The 16,022-nt window shown below is 34.4% G+C and overlaps 1 protein-coding gene across 2 annotated transcripts in view; it reads left to right on the top strand.

Moving 5' to 3' along the window:
- Positions 1-2,060: 2,060 nt before the first annotated feature.
- The window catches only part of TXNDC8 (thioredoxin domain containing 8), a 58,822-nt gene continuing 44,860 nt past the window's right edge, over positions 2,061-16,022 (top strand). Inside the window, exons 1-2 of one of the 2 annotated variants that reach the window (XM_051962545.1) lie at positions 2,061-2,258; positions 5,379-5,483. In XM_051962545.1, coding sequence (XP_051818505.1) covers positions 2,238-2,258; positions 5,379-5,483 — 126 coding nt within the window. In that variant the 5' untranslated portion in view covers positions 2,061-2,237. The remainder of the gene's footprint in view (positions 2,259-5,378; positions 5,484-16,022) is intronic. The other variant, XM_051962538.1, reaches the window with a different exon arrangement.

Below are 16,022 nucleotides of genomic sequence, written 5' to 3'. Positions count from 1 at the left end.
TAAACTCAGGTCTTCCTGACCTCAGGGCTATAGAACATATAGATATCTACCCCATTTATAATTCATCCTAAAGGCAAAAGAAAGACCATGGAATTGACTGAATGGGGAATCACATAGTCAAATTCAACCTTGAGGAAAATTTCTATAGTAGCATTACGTAGGATAGATTGAAATGAGAAGCTTGAGACAAGGAGATAAATTAGAAAAGTGTTGCAATGATCTAGGCAAAAGGTGATAAAAGTTTAAATAAAGTTAGTAGTTATGTGAGTGGAGAGAAGAGACTTCTGTGACTAGCAGTCTGAAGCTGCAAAGGGTGAACTACTGTTTAGAAACACGTGAAAAACAGAGAACCAATTATTTTCCCTCAACTCATCCACTTCCAGAGTTTCCTATTTCTGTTGAGAGTACACCATTTTCCCCATCACTAAGATTTGCAGCCTCATCTCATTCACAACTTCTCACTTTCCCTCATTCACATCTAAGATTGATTGCCAAGACATGTCAATTCTACATAAACAGTATCTTTCACATTCCTTCCCCTTCTCTGCATTTACAGGGCACCACCCTAATTCAACCCATTACCACCCCTCATTGAGTCCATTGCAACAGTTTTCTAATTGGCCTCTCAGCTTTAAATTTCTGTCCTCTCTAATGTGTTTTCCACACAGAGGACAAAGAGTCTTAAATCCAGATCACTCCCTTGCTGTGTTTCCTAGCATCAAATACCAACTCCTCTTTGCATTTAAAGCCCTTTACAATTTGGCTAAAGAGTTTGGGGATTCTGTTTGATTTTCAAAAAAACAACTGATATACAATAATGAGGGAAGAGGGCACAACTTTGAAGTCATTTAGTTGACAGGCACTGTCCCAGAAGTAGGAAGAAACTCCTATATTGTAAATCAGTGGCATCAAAGCCAAATAGAAATAAAGGCCACTAAATTATACATAAGGATCCCTAAGGGCCATCTATTGACTTAGAAAACCATATAGTTAATTATGTTTTGTTGTATTGATATTTATTTTGTCAAATATTTCCCAATTACATTTTAATCCCAATCTAACAGACTGGAGTATTCTGGGTCAGGTGTTTGATACCTTTGTCTAAAAATATTGTTTTAAATGGCTGTACATATATAACTTCTATCAGGTTGCTATCCATCTTGGAGAGTGGGGACAGGAAGGAGAGGAAAAAAATTGAAACTTGAAATCTTTTTTAAAATGAATGTCAAAAATGTAATTAGAAAAAGTAAAATATTTTTTAAAAGAAATCTGCTTCATCTGAGAACTAATCTTGACCAATCTCAGTTGATTTGGAAGTACCAAGATTCATTTCTTAGTATCTCCTAAACAGAAACAGGTATCAGAGAAGGCCAGGCTGAATAGGGAAGGATGATTTTGGAGTTATGGCTACATTTTAGGTCAAAAGTAGCTTGATGTAGTTTCTCAGTGGAGAAAATCTCCAATCCTGAAAATGAAAATAGGAGGTTTTAGTTTGAATAGAAAAGGGTATTCTCTCAAGGTTATGAACAAAGCATTCAAAAGACATTACTAAAGTTGTCAACAAGGGCAAAGAAGTTCCTTCTGGGCATTCACATCTTTTAAAAATACTTTCAAATTCAGAAGAAGGTTTACATTTTAATAATTTTGAGCCAGATTCATTTCAACTACATTGTCTAATGTCTGTGGAAATAATAATGTTCACTTCCTTTCATGTTTCTCTAACATTCAATGGCTTCTGAGAAATTAAAAGCCCTATCAGAGCAGCTCTCTTTTTAGTTAAGCAACTGAGTAAAATAATGAATTTTCTTCTACAGAAGATCTCTGTTTGAGTCATAATACCATGGAAATCTTATTACATACTATAATTATGACTTTGGGTGTATTTCTCAACCGCACAAAGAATCCCATGACATATGAACCACTTTCTCACTTTTATTTATTCACTTCCCCAGGATATAGAAAGGTTTTAGGAAAATTGGTCAGGCAAATTAGCTAGGCTGCTCCTGGGGCCTTTAGAAAGCCTGAAATAAAAAGACCCTCTTTGAGCCCCTCTTAGCTAAGTCACAACAAAACAGTAAAATGGAGCCAAAGTCCACTGAAGTTCTAGATTCTAAGATGACGTATGTGGTGATGTCACAGAAACCTCAAGCCTGACTATTTAACAAGGAGCATACAATTGCCAGTGTTGGAAGCAGTGAGCAAACTTAGCCTGCAGTTTATTTCCCTTGGCAATCATTATGCAGAGCATTAAGAACATGGTAAGTATTTGGTTTGAGCAGCTGTTTTTTAAAGACCTTTACTTTGGGTGCCTTGCAGAAGAGAAAAGAGAAAGACAATTTGATAGGCTTAAAGATAGTTTCCTAATGCAGCAGTTGGTAATTCTCATGGAAAAGTATGACACAGAGCCTTTTACATAATAGGCCCTCAAATAATTTTTATATTGAATTAAATGTTTTTTCAAAGTTATTGGTTAGTAGACATCATAGCATCATAGAAATTAGAGCAGGCAGGAACCTCAGAAATCATGCAGTTCAATAGTCTCCTTTAATCTATAAGGAAACTGAGGCAGGGAATATTTAAAGGATTTACCCAAGGATCACATAGGTAAAATCAAAGGCAGCATTCAAATAGGGGTCCTGATTCCAGAGCCTGTATTTTTTCCACTATATGTTTATTTTTGAAAGACTGTACAGAAGAAATGATTCCTCCGAAAAGTATTCAAAAGGCAAGTTATCCGATAGTAATTTTCTATTTTCTAATTTTTCTACTTTCTAATTTTTACCCAGGTTTCTTCTGTGTCAAATATATAACCCACTGACCATTAGCTCAAGGGATAAGCAATCTTATACATATAAATAATCTCAATAAGTTAAATCTTGCTTTTGTTTCTTCCAGCTAAAAGTGATTTCTTTATCTTCAAATTTCTCAAAGCACTTTTCCGGGATTAGTTGTTCATATTATAGTTATTGGTATATATCTTTTTTCTTTCATCACCACAACCACAACCACTACCCTCAACTTCCCAATTCCTATCTCTAATTTTGTAAACACTTTGAGATAGTATATATTTAATAGCTAATTTTTTGTTTGTGATTTCAGTGCCTAGAACATTAAAAAAAATTTTTTTTTAAATCTGGATTTGTGATTTTATTGGTGTATGAGAACTCCTAGTTTGGAAAATCCATTTATTTGTGCAGATTAGAATTCATCTATATACTATGGTTTTAGAGAGTTGCCTGAACCAGTGAGAGGTGATATGACTAGCTTTTGCCCACAGAGCTAGTATTTATGATGTTATTTTAGGTATAATAGTAGACTTGGTGTCAAAAAGATCCGAGTTCAAGTATAGACTAAGATACTTAATTAATTGTATGACACTTGGAAAGTCAATTACTTTTCTTAGTCTCAGTTTCAAATGGCAATAATAATATCTATTGTACTTACTTGGAAGGGCTGTTGTGAGAACCAAATGAGATAATGTGCTTTATAAGTGCTTTATAATTAGTCACATAGGTCTTCACAACTCCAAGGTTGGTTCTTTATCCATTATTATAAACAATCTCTTCTAATCACCCATAATAAATATTTTTTTTCAAATTTAATTTGCAGAACTCAACAACTTTTGTTGCAAATATTAAAGATCTATTTTCAAAATCCTAGTCCCAATTGTTGATTATCTTTGCTTTTAGTTCCAAGACTCTAAAAACTATCTTCTTGTGGTAACGTTGAATACAACTATTTTGTCACTGACCTTTACCTCTTCCACTTCAAGGGATACTTGCTGTCATTTTTCAGTTTCATTCATATTAAACTCTTCATAATCCCATCTTAGTTTTTCTTAGAAAAAAATACTAAAGTAGTTGGCCATTTCTTTCTCTAGTTCATTTTACAGATGAAGAATCTGAGGCAAAAATGGTTAAATGACTTGCCTAAACCAATAAGTATCTGAAGTCAGATCTGAAATCAGGGAAATGAGTCTTTCTGACTTTAGGCCTTGTACACTGTCTACCCACTGTGCCACCAATTTGCCAGTAACTTCCATGTTCCATTCCTTTGCAAAAGTTGAATGATGAACATTTTGAATACTATCTCTAAAAGATCACTGGCCTCTGCCCTAGGAAATAAGAAATAGAGTGTCATTGCTTCTCTTTTTTTTTTAACCTCTGTTTCTTCAGTTTCACATTTTACTGATTTCTTTGGGGAACTGCATAGATGATTTAACTAATTAAAAGTCTAGGAACCATTGTGAGGCTGGGTCAGAGTCCAAAAGATCAGATTCAAAAGATATATGGATCTATGCAAAACTCATCAAAGTTAAGGACACCTGATTAATACTGCAGCAAAGAGCATTTATTTAGTAGGAATGCCAGTCAGGAGAAGTTCATTAGGCTTTAGTAAATGTTTTTTAAAATGCCTCTTCTCCAAGTTCATATATTCAGTTAAAACATATATGATTCCCGGGAAAATGCTCAGGTCCATGGTTTTTATCAACTTCCATTTACATGATAATACAGAAATAACTTAAAGCATTAGCTCTATTCTTTTTTTTTTTTTTCTTTTTTTGCCGAGTCTGTTGGGGTTAAGTGACTTGCCCAGGGTCACACAGCTAGGAAGTATTAAGTGTCTAAGACTAGATTTGAACTTGGGTCCTCCTGACTTCAGGGCTGATGCTCTAGCCATTGCACCACCTAGCTGCCCTCCAGCTCTGTTCTTTTTTAGACTTTGTTGGTACATTTGACAAGCATGGGGAAATCGGTGAAAATTTTAGAAAGGAAAAATTTTATTATTAATTCTCTCTTGCAAAATTATGGCAGTGTTATACATTTGATAGAAATTAGGAGGCAGCTTTTAAGACCTGTTCTGCTACTAAGAAGCATTTATTAAGCATCCATTATGTGCCAGACACATATATAAAGGCTTTTAATATCTTATTGAAGTAGACAACAGGTACAAAAATAATGAGTTTATTATCCATGTGATGTTAGGCAAGTCATATCATCTTGTTGCCCTCAATTTCCTTATATGCAAAATGATGATCTCTAAGATAATTTCCCTAGTGGCACCTGGGTAGTACAGTGATTAGAGCACCAGCCTGGAATCAGGAAGATGAATCTTCCTACTTCAAATCTGGCCTCAAACATTTATTTACTAATTCTATGACCCTGGGCAAATTACCTAATACTGTTTGCCTCAGTTTCCTCATCTCTAAAATGAGCAATAAAAGAAAACCACAAACTATTCCAGTGTCTTTGCTAAGAGAAAGCCAAATGGGCATCACAAAGAGTCTTAGGCAACTGAAAGTTCTGAGAACAACAAAGTTCCCTTCCTCTGAACTTATGTGTAGTAAACACATTTTCTCATTTGTATGCTTGTTTCAGCATGAATTTGAGAACTTTCTGAAGAGTGCTGGTTCCAAACTTGTTGTCGTTGATTTTTCAGCAAAATGGTGTGGTCCATGCAAAAGAATTGGCCCTGTTGTTCATGTAAGTTTCATAAATCTCTCTCCTAAATTCTTAAAGAATATGTAAAGACTTTTGATATATTTCCTTGCCATACACATTTGAAAATTCATATTATTGTTATGAACTTGGTAACTGCAGTATCTCAGCAATTGAAATATAAGGTGCTCAAGGGCAGAGACTTTCATTTTGTCTTTACATACTCAGCATCTAGCACTGTCTGTCATTTAGAACAATGCTTGATAAACACTTGTTACTTGTCTGATTGATTAATTAGAACTGATATTCCATTTGAATATGAAGTCATTAACCTTTTTTAAAAGTTTTTTTTTAATTTCTTTTAAAAAAACTATTTTTGTATTGATGTTTTTTGTTATTACTTCACATTTCTTTACAAATATATCTCTCTTAATCAACAAATCATCTGTTAAAAAAAATGAAAGAGGAAAAGAAAACCAGCAAAATTATAGATGCAAGTTTTTGCTTTTACTTTTGCTTTTTTAAAAAAAAAAAACAGCTGAATCTGATAGCAAAGCCAATATTCCATAGTCATGGTTGCCCATTTCTGCAAAGAAGAAAAAGAGATATATTTTCTAAATTATACTGTGCAGTGAAGTTTGGTTTTAATTACACAGCATTTAATTTTTTTTGTTCTTCTTTTCTATTATTTTGTTGTAGCCTTTGTGTATATTGTTTTCATGGATCTACTTATTTTACTCTGCATTAATTCATATGTCTTCCTATATACCTTTGAATTAATTTTTGATATTTATTATGGATTCCATTATATTAATGATCCACAATTTGTTTAGCCATTCCCCAATACAGAAGCATATATTTTGTTTCCAGGTCTTTATTATCACAAAAAGAGCTGCTAGAAATATTTTGAGGTTTGGGATTTTTTTCTTCTTTTGAATTCCTTCATAGATCATTCCTAGAAGTTAGATAGCTGGATCAAAGGCCATGTCACTTTGAAGTACCTTAACCATTTTGATGATGGGTGGGAGCAAATAATTCCAAATTTAATGTTTTTTAATGAAAACTTCTACAAAGAAATCTAAGACATAAAGATACTACATGAACTTCCCTTCAAATTAGAACAATAAGCCTTTAGCAAAGGCACAAAAGAAATGCTATAAAATAACAAATTGGATTGTTGAGAAAGGTTGTAAAGAATATAATTTATTTCCCTGAAGATTGTTAAAACATCAGCTTCATACCCTTCTTTTGAGAAAAATATGAGTAATTTTCCCTGAATATAGAAGAATAGACCAGATGAGTTTTTTTAAAAAATTATTGAAATCTTTAATTTTTTTATGACCTTCATCTCCAAATATATCCCTCCACACCATCGCCACTCAAAAGCCATCCCTTATAAGAAAGGTTACAAACGCGAAAAAAATAGAGTGAAATTAAGCAACACATTGACCAAGCTGGATATTAAAGTGGTGAAGTCTCACATTTATGATACTGAAAGCCCAACCAATCCTAAAACCTGACCCTAGCAAAGAAAAGTGGGAGGTAAATGCTCATATTTCTTTTTATAAGTCAGTCTTTAACTCCAAAGTAGGGTGCATGTTTACCAGGGAGTAACAAATGGGTGTGTGGAGGCATCTAGGTCACATAGTGAATAGAGCACCAGCCCTGACACTTAACACTTCCTAGCTGTGTAACCCTGAGCAAGTCACTTAACCCCATTTGCCTCAGCAGAAAAAAAAAAAAAAGAAAAAAATGAGTGTACAAGAATAAAATATTAGAACTGAGGAGAACAACATAGCTGTTCATTCAGCTTGTAGCTGATTCTTGCCTGTTGCTCTCCTTTACCTGCCTGTCTGATGAAAGGTCAGCAAGTCAGCAAGCATTTCTCCCCAAGACAAGAAGCAGGAAGAAAAGCACTTAGAAAAATCCCCATCTATATCCTCCCTTTCTGTCTCCACTGAATTAGCCACACAGACTTTGTATGCTCCCTGGCCAGAGTTCTGCATACCACCCTCACCCCAATAACCATGAAATGTAACAGGCACAGATAGGCCCTGCTTCTCTTGGAATTGAAATCCTTCTAGGGTCTCACCCTCAGGAGAAGACAAGGTATAACATTTCCCCTACCTCTGGACAGCTGGGAAACAAACTGCTAGAATTTCTGGTAGGGCCTAGAGAGCAAAGGAAATTGTGAAACCCGGTTTTCTTGGGAGAAATTAATTGGGACACCCAGGAGTTAAAGTTATTTTCCACTTTTTGTTTGCTTTTTTACCTCTTTTCCTATGCCTCACTCTCAGGGAAGGATGAATGTGCTTCACATTATGGTATAAAATGGGAAAAGAGTCCTTAGTGGGCTTCCAAAGCCAGGGTGGATCAGAAGGGGACATGCTTTCTGATAATACAAATTCCTTGCTGCACCTCCCCCAGCCACAGAGTAAGGGAGCCTCCTGGCAGCTGGCCATACAAGAAGAGGTTGAGCAGAACAGATACTGTGATAACAGCAGGCCACCAGAGCCAGAGCATCTAGCATTTTGAGAGGAATGAGTGTGGCTGCTGCTACTGCTGCTGTTGCCACTGCCACTACCAACAATGCCACTGGAGAACTTGTGGCTTATGTAATCAACCACAGAACTTTCTCAAGTCTACAATCCTGCTTCCAAAATCCAAAAAAAATATCAGACAGTTTGGAGAGAAACAAAGCTTATCCACCTTCAGGAAAGTAGGGCATCCAGCCATCTCCCTTGAGGGGATCTCCCTTCTCTATACCTAAAAAAGTCACCCTCCAGACCAGCCACAATCCTTCCATATTTCTTCCCTATACATACATACACAGACACAGACACAAACACACACACACACACACACACACACGGAAGATGGAAATTCACAAGTAGGATATCAACAAAAATCTTTATATAATTGAGTGGGTGGAATTGAAAAAATGAATATCATGATTTAGTGAACTCTCTTTAATGATAGGCTTCTTCCAGCTGGATTTTCATTTTATATGGTTCCTGGAACAGCTATTAAAACCAAGCATCAAAATAAAATGCTTTTAAAACCACATCTTTGGGAATCACTGTATCACAAAGTATTAAATCATGATACAAAAAAACAATGAAGCATATTCATTCACAGAGCTTTTTTTTACTCTTTTTTTAAACATACATTTTTAGTGAGAACAAAATATTGTATAACAATATTTTAAAATTTAAAATGTTTATGTTCTCTTTATCTCATCCTTTTAAATATCTACTTTGTGTTATATTTGTGTTTTTAGGGATAGAGGTTAGATTTATAATTTTACTGCAAACTCCCAAGTGAGGAAATTCCCTCTACAATGTACATTAGCACTCTCTCTGAAACATATAATCTTAAGAGAATTACTTAGAGTACTGAGAGATTGTGACTTGTGAAAGGTCACACAACTACCTAAAAATGTCAAAGGTGGGAACTGAACCTAAATCTTTCTGGCTCTCTCTATCCAAACCATTCTGTATTTTTAATAAAATGTACATAACATATTGGCATAATTGTTCATATATATATATTTGTTTATATAGCTTATAAATACATATGTATATTGGGGAGTGCATGCCCCCAATTTTTTGCTGATGAAGGTACATAATATTTTTAAATATATAATTTCTTAAATGATTTTTCAAGAGCCTTACTTGTACTAAGATTCTGTCATATCAGGAAGATATACTAATGTACTGATTACCACAGGCAGTCACAAATATAGTATCTCCAAAGGGCCAAGTGCACTTCAACTTTAGTGAAAAAACCAAGCTCTGAAATATTTCCCTACAGAGTATTCAGATTGCTAAAAGAACTACTCCTCCCCATTAGGAACCAATGTGCTTTGTGGTATGTTAACTGGGAAAGCTGATACAGAGAGACAAGCTCCTGTGTCTGGGGAAATTTGTGTTTCACAGTCCCTCTTTGGACAGGATGCCATTTTAGAGAAATGGTCTGTATGGTCCACATGTACTTCTTCATTAAAAAGACCACCCTTGATCTTTATAAATAGAGTAATGAAAAAGAAGCTAGGCCTGGGAGGACAAGGAAAAGAGTAATTGATTTGGAATGCAACAGTATCAACAGTATTCTTCCCAATAGTCCGAGGAGAAAGCTTTGGAGTAAGAGTTCTTAACCATTTTTGTCTCATAGGACCCTTTCAGCAGTCTGATGAAACTTGTGAACTCCTCAGAGTAATGTTTTTAAATATATAAAATGGAATATAGTCCGTTACAAAGGGAACTGATTATACTGAAATAGTTATCAAAATACATTTTTGTAAAGATTAAAAAGTGTTGATTTGGAGAAAAGAATGTAAAAACTTAGGATCCACACACTATAAAGAATTATAAGAATTTATAGAAGAAAAAAGAATTATAAGCTAATATGTGCTAGGACAGATTTGGAATTGAGAAGAACCCCAAATTCAAACTCTGTACTTACTGGTTATATGGCCCTAGCCAATCACTTAATGTTTCCTGACTTCAGTTTTTTCACCTGTAAAGTGAGGATATTTTTAGCACCCACTTCACAAGATTACTTTTAATAGCTTTTTATTTTTCCAAATAAATGAAAAGAAAATATTCAACATTCACCTTTGCAAAACCATGTGTTTCAAATTTTTCATTCCCCCCTCCCCCTATAACAAGTAATCTGATATAGGTTAAACATATGCAATTCTTCTAAACATACTTCCATATTCATCATGTTATGCAAGAAAAATCTGATCAAAAGGGAAAAAAAAACACGAGAAAGAAAAAAAAAATAACAACAAAAGGTAAAAATACTATGTTTTGATCCACATTCATTCTCCATAAATTTTTTTCTCTGGATGCATATAGTAGTTTCCTTCACAAGTCTATTGGAATTGCCTTGAATCACTTCATTGTTGAAAGGAACAAAGTCCATTACAGTTGATCATCACATAATCTCTTAAGATTATTGTAAGAGTTAAATGAGATAGCATAAAGTGTTTTGCAAACTTGAAAATGTAATGTAAATGTATATGACTTTTTTTTGGCTGAGGCAATTGGGGTCAAGTGACTTGCCCAAAGTCACATGGCTAGAAGTGTTAAGTGTCAGGTCAGATTTGAACTCAGGTCCTCCTGACTTCAGGGCTAGTGCTCTATCCACTTCACCATCTAACTGTTCCTGTATGTGATTTTTATAGGACCATAGATTTAGAGATGAAGGGACCTTGGAGTCAAATAGTTGAGACCCTCATTTTACAAATGAGAAACTTGAGTCCCAGAGAGGTTTAATAAATTATCCATGCAAATATTAGAAGGGAGTATATATGAACCTAGGTTTTTTGCACTTTAATGATAGCATTTGATCATGTCTACCTTACTGCTTTTTTTATTGACCACCTGTTTCAAATTACTCTTCATAATGGTTGGATTAATTCACAATTTTTCCACATCTCTTCCAACACTTGTTGTTTCCAATGATCTTTTAATTGACAAATTGAATAATATCATTTTATTCTCATTTTCTTGTCTGCTGATCATCTTTCCTTCTCTATACATTCTCTCCAGATTGTAGTGCCACTTAACTCTCTTCTGATTTCCCTCTTAGCTACCTGACTATATCTTCTAAGTCTTCTTTGCTGCGTATTATCATCCAGATCACACCCACTAACTGTAAGCATACCCCAAATCTTGTCCTAGGTTCTGTTCTCTTCAATTAAAATCTCTATGTAGATTAGTCACAGATTGATATAACTAGCCTTGCCTAGTCTTCCCCCCCCCAAGCTCTAGTTCTAATCTAATTGCCTACTGAATATTTCATATTGATTGTGTCATAGGTAATTTGGGGTAATGTGATCATAAAAATGGGGGAGTATATATTTTCTCCTGTCTTCATGACCCTTTAAATCTCTCAAATATAAAAATTATGCATGAGACAAATCAATCTCAGCTGTCTCCAAAGACTAGCATACTAAGAATTGTAATGTGATAAAAATCCAGTGAACTAACAGAGAAGACTAATTCCTTACTTCTAACATGCTCACTTAGCAGCATCTCACCCACTGCCCAGCAAAAAGGTACAGCTACCAGAGCCAACTCAAGATTTCATAACAAGCACTCTACTCTCTCTATCTCCTTTTTTTTTTAAATAACTTTTTATTGACAGAACCCGTGCCAGAGTAATTTTTTACAGCATTATCCCTTGCACTCACTTCTGTTCCGATTTTTCCCTTCCCTCCCTCCACCCCCTCCCCCAGATGGCAAGCAGTCCTTTACATGTTGAATAGGTTACAGTATATCCTAGATACGTGTATCCTAGATATGTGTGCAGAACCGAACAGTTTTCTTGTTGCACAGGGAGAATTGGATTCAGAAGGTATAAATAACCTGGGAAGAAAAACAAAAATGCAAGCAGTTTATATTCATTCCCCAGTGTTCTTTCTTTGGGTGTAGTTCTTCTGTCCATCCTTGATCAATTGAAACTGAATTAGTTCTCTTTATCGACGAGATCCATTTCCATCTCTCTATCTCCTAATTCCAGAAAATCAAAAGGCAAAAGTTTGGTCTGAATGAGAAACTAACATGGCACCACTGTGAACTCAATATAGCTCTGCCTGAGAACTAAAAAATAAAGAGAGAAGTGGGGCAAGAAATGTTTGTGGCTGTGTAGCATTTCATTAATCCTCAAGGGGAAAGTTTAGCACCCATCTGGAGATAATTGTGTCATTCTAGAAGTAACTTGGGGCAGACTGAAGCTGGTGAAATGTAAATTTCACAGCGAAGGAAGAAAATACAATGGTTTTGATGTCAAGCTCCCAGGGAAACCTTAATCAAAGGGGAAGGAATTAGAAAGTGAGAAACAGGAGAAAAACAAGTTTTAAAAGACTGAAACAAAGATTTCAGAAAGAAGAAAATTTTGTTAAAAGCCTTGAGGTAATAGGGAAAGTATAGAAGGGAATATATCCTCCAGATCTTCAAAAAAAGTCCAAGCATCTCAGAATAAATACTGCCACACACACACACACACACACACACACACACACACACACACACACACAAATGAATTAGCATCAGATAAGAAAGAGAAAAACATGGATTCCTAAGAGATCATAGAACTACAGCAGGGTGTTGGATACTTTAAAAGAGAAAAGTGCCTCAAACATACTTCAAATACAGCACATCCAAAACTGAAGTCAATTATCTTTTCCCCCAAACTTAGCCCTCTTCTGAACTTTCTATTGCTATTAAGAATGCCATCATTTTTTTTTTTAGTGAACCAAATTTGCAACTCAGCATCACTCTTTTCTCCTCACTATCATTCCACATATCAAATCAGTTCAATACATACCTATAAAGGTTTTTTTTTTCTTTCAACTCCTCCATTTGGCAGGCACAACATACATTCAGGAGCAACCTCAATTCAACTTGATTCAACATCAGTTCATGTAGCATATACATAGGATCAGTTATAATAAATAATTAAAAGGGGAAAGTTAAAAAAAAAATACAGAGTTCCTAGTAGTCACCCCTGGTTCTATATGCCATTAGCATGAATTAGGTCTAAAGATTTCTTAACTTTCTCTTTCATTCTTTCATGATTTATCATTTTTTACAAGGACTTTTCATTGATATTAGTTCAATTATAGTTCTCTAAATATATTTTGTCTTACAACTACTCAGTATCTCAGATTTCTGTGATTTGCTTCCTCCAGTCTTTTGGGGGTGACCAGGCTTTCCTATAACAGGTCTCCCTACATACCCACAGAGAAACACATACATGGTCATGCGCACAGCTACACACATGCCCAGTCTTTTATCCTGGGTTTCAAACTCTCTACCCCAACCCAGATCTTAGCATAGTATTTGGCACATAATAGATGTTTAGGACATCTATTGTCAAATTGGTGACATAATTTGAATTGGCATTGTCTACTTATGGCAGACTCTATGGCCAAAGAACTAGGGAACTATTTTCTATAGCTCTTTGGGCAAGGAAAATATTTTTGCTGTTTAGCCTCCTAAACTATTTCTTGATACAACAAAGTTGTGATGGGAATGGAAAAAGTCTTGGATGTTGTCAAATGGTTTAATATCTAAGACTGATATCATCTCATCTTTGAAAATGCCATTAAAGAATAAGCATTAAAAAAAGAAGAAGAAGAAGCATTAACATTTGCTTTGCTATTGAGCCCTAAGGAGTATGGTGGGGTTTTTCCATAAAGCTTACCCTTGAAACCTTACATATGTGTTATTTCTCTTATAACAGCTCTCTTTAAGAAGTGAGACTTATCTTCTCTATTTGTGTTCCCAGTTCTTAGGATAGTGTTTTGAACAAAGAAGGGATTTCATTTATTCAATCATTCATGGAACTGGAAAAATAGTATGGTAGAAACTAGGCATAGACCAACATTTCATACCCTATACCAAGATAAGGTTAAAATGGATTTATGATTTAGGCAAAAAGGATTTTACTACAAGCAAATTAGGAGAACAAAGGATAGTTTACCTGTCAGATCTTTGGAGAAGGGAGGAATTTATGACTAAACAAGAAATAAGGAATATTATGAAATGCAAAATGAATAATTTTGATTACATTAAATTTAAAAGATTTTGCAAAAATAAAATCAATGCAACCAAGGGAAGCAGAAAGCTGGGAAACAATTTTTACTGCCAGTGTTTCTGATAAATCAAAGCCTCATTTTAAAAATATAGAGAGAATTTTATAATTTATAATCAAATTTATGAGAATACAAATCATTTCCCAATTGATAAATGGTCAAAGGATACAAACAAACAATTTTCAGATGATAAAATTAAAGCCATCTATAGTTATATGAAAAAAAATGCTCTAAATCACTATGGATTAGAGAAATGAAAATTAAAAGAACTTTGAGGTAACACTTCATACCTGTGAAATTGCCTAAGATGACAGGAAAAGATAATGATAAATGTTGGAGGGAATATGGGAAAACTGGAATGATAAGGTATTGCTGGTAGAGTTATAAATTGATCAGCCATACTGGAGAGCAATTTGGAACTATGCCCAAAAAGCTATAAAACTCTACATACTCTTTGATCCACAGGGTCTGTATACCAAAGAGATCATAAAAGAGGGAAAGGAAGCATATGTACAAACTTGTTTGTAACAGCTCTTTTTGTGGTGGCAAGAAATTAGAAATTGAGTGGATGTTCATCAATTAAGGAATGGCTGAATAAGTTATTCTGTGTGAATAAAATTGTTCTATAAGAAATGATGCGTTTCTGCCAGTAGAGAACTGGGAAATGGAAATGTAAAACTATCACAGACAAGTAACGTTGATAAAGAAGAGAAAAAAAGCTGTTACAATAGAAATGAATGAGCCAGTTCAGTTAACCTTTGCACTTCAATACCTAAATTTCTTTACCAAAGCCACTCCACTTTCTCCTACAGTAACGCTTAGTATGTCTGCAGATGTACCACTTGTTGTAGAGTATAAAATTGCAGATATGGGATACCTAAAATATTATCTGGCTCCCAATGAGGATCTTAGGATGAATGAAGGAGGCTCTTAAACATACTTCATTTTTAAGAAGATAAGGGAGAAAAAGCTCTTTTAAAGAGAATTACTTTTGAGATATTCAGCAAATATGTTTAATTGTTAAGTCTTTTCAGTCTTAACTTTTCTGTTTGTACTTCTAGGTACATAAATATGTAGATAACTTTCTGTAAATATAGTACTTCTCTCTACATAATTTGTTAGAAAAAAATCCAAAATTGAATCTTAATACTATTATCATAGACTATATCTTATTTAGAAATTCTATTTTAGATGTTTTTAAACCAAAAGACTCTTTTTGTAATTTTAACAGATAAAGGAGATGTACTCAATTTAAATAAAGTTGTATGGGAATTGAGCTCTTCACAGAGAAGTGTCTTCAAACAGGACCCTGCTCTGCTGCAAAAATCTTCATGGATTCTCAACTATAGCTATTGTAAAAATTACTTTCCAATATTTTTATTTTTCACCCTGAAACTGTTGAATATGAAGCATTGTGGAAATAGCAATAAAAGGACATTATTCCAAAAATAATTGCAGAAAATTCTGGAAAGACTTACATGAAATGATGCTGAGTGAAATGAGCAGAATCAGGAAGAACATTGTACACAGTAACAACAGTATTGTGTGATGACCAACTTTAATAGACTTGGTTCTTCTCAGCAATTCAGTGATCCAGGACAATTCCAATAGACTTGGAATAGAAAACACCATACATATCCAAAAAGAGAACTATAGAAACCAAATCCATATCATTTTACTTTGCTTTTTGTTTTTTTCTTGTGTTTTTTTCCCTTTTGTTCTGATATTTCTTTCCTAACATGACTAATATGGAAATATCTTAAAAAGGATTGTGCATGTATAACTTATATCAGATTACTTGCTGTCATAGGGAGGGGAGAGATAAGGGAAAGAGGAAGAAAAAAAATTGGAACTAAAAATCTTATAAAAATAAATTTTGAAACTCTCCTTACATGTAATTGGAAAAAATAAATTACTATTGAAATTTTTAAAAATTGAAAAGAAAAAAATAAATTGTGATTTGTGACCCCATATGG

Source organism: Antechinus flavipes, chromosome 1 (assembly GCF_016432865.1).
Source record: "Antechinus flavipes isolate AdamAnt ecotype Samford, QLD, Australia chromosome 1, AdamAnt_v2, whole genome shotgun sequence".
Classification (NCBI taxonomy): Eukaryota; Metazoa; Chordata; class Mammalia; order Dasyuromorphia; family Dasyuridae; genus Antechinus; species Antechinus flavipes.
This window is presented reverse-complemented; position numbering and strand designations above follow the sequence as displayed.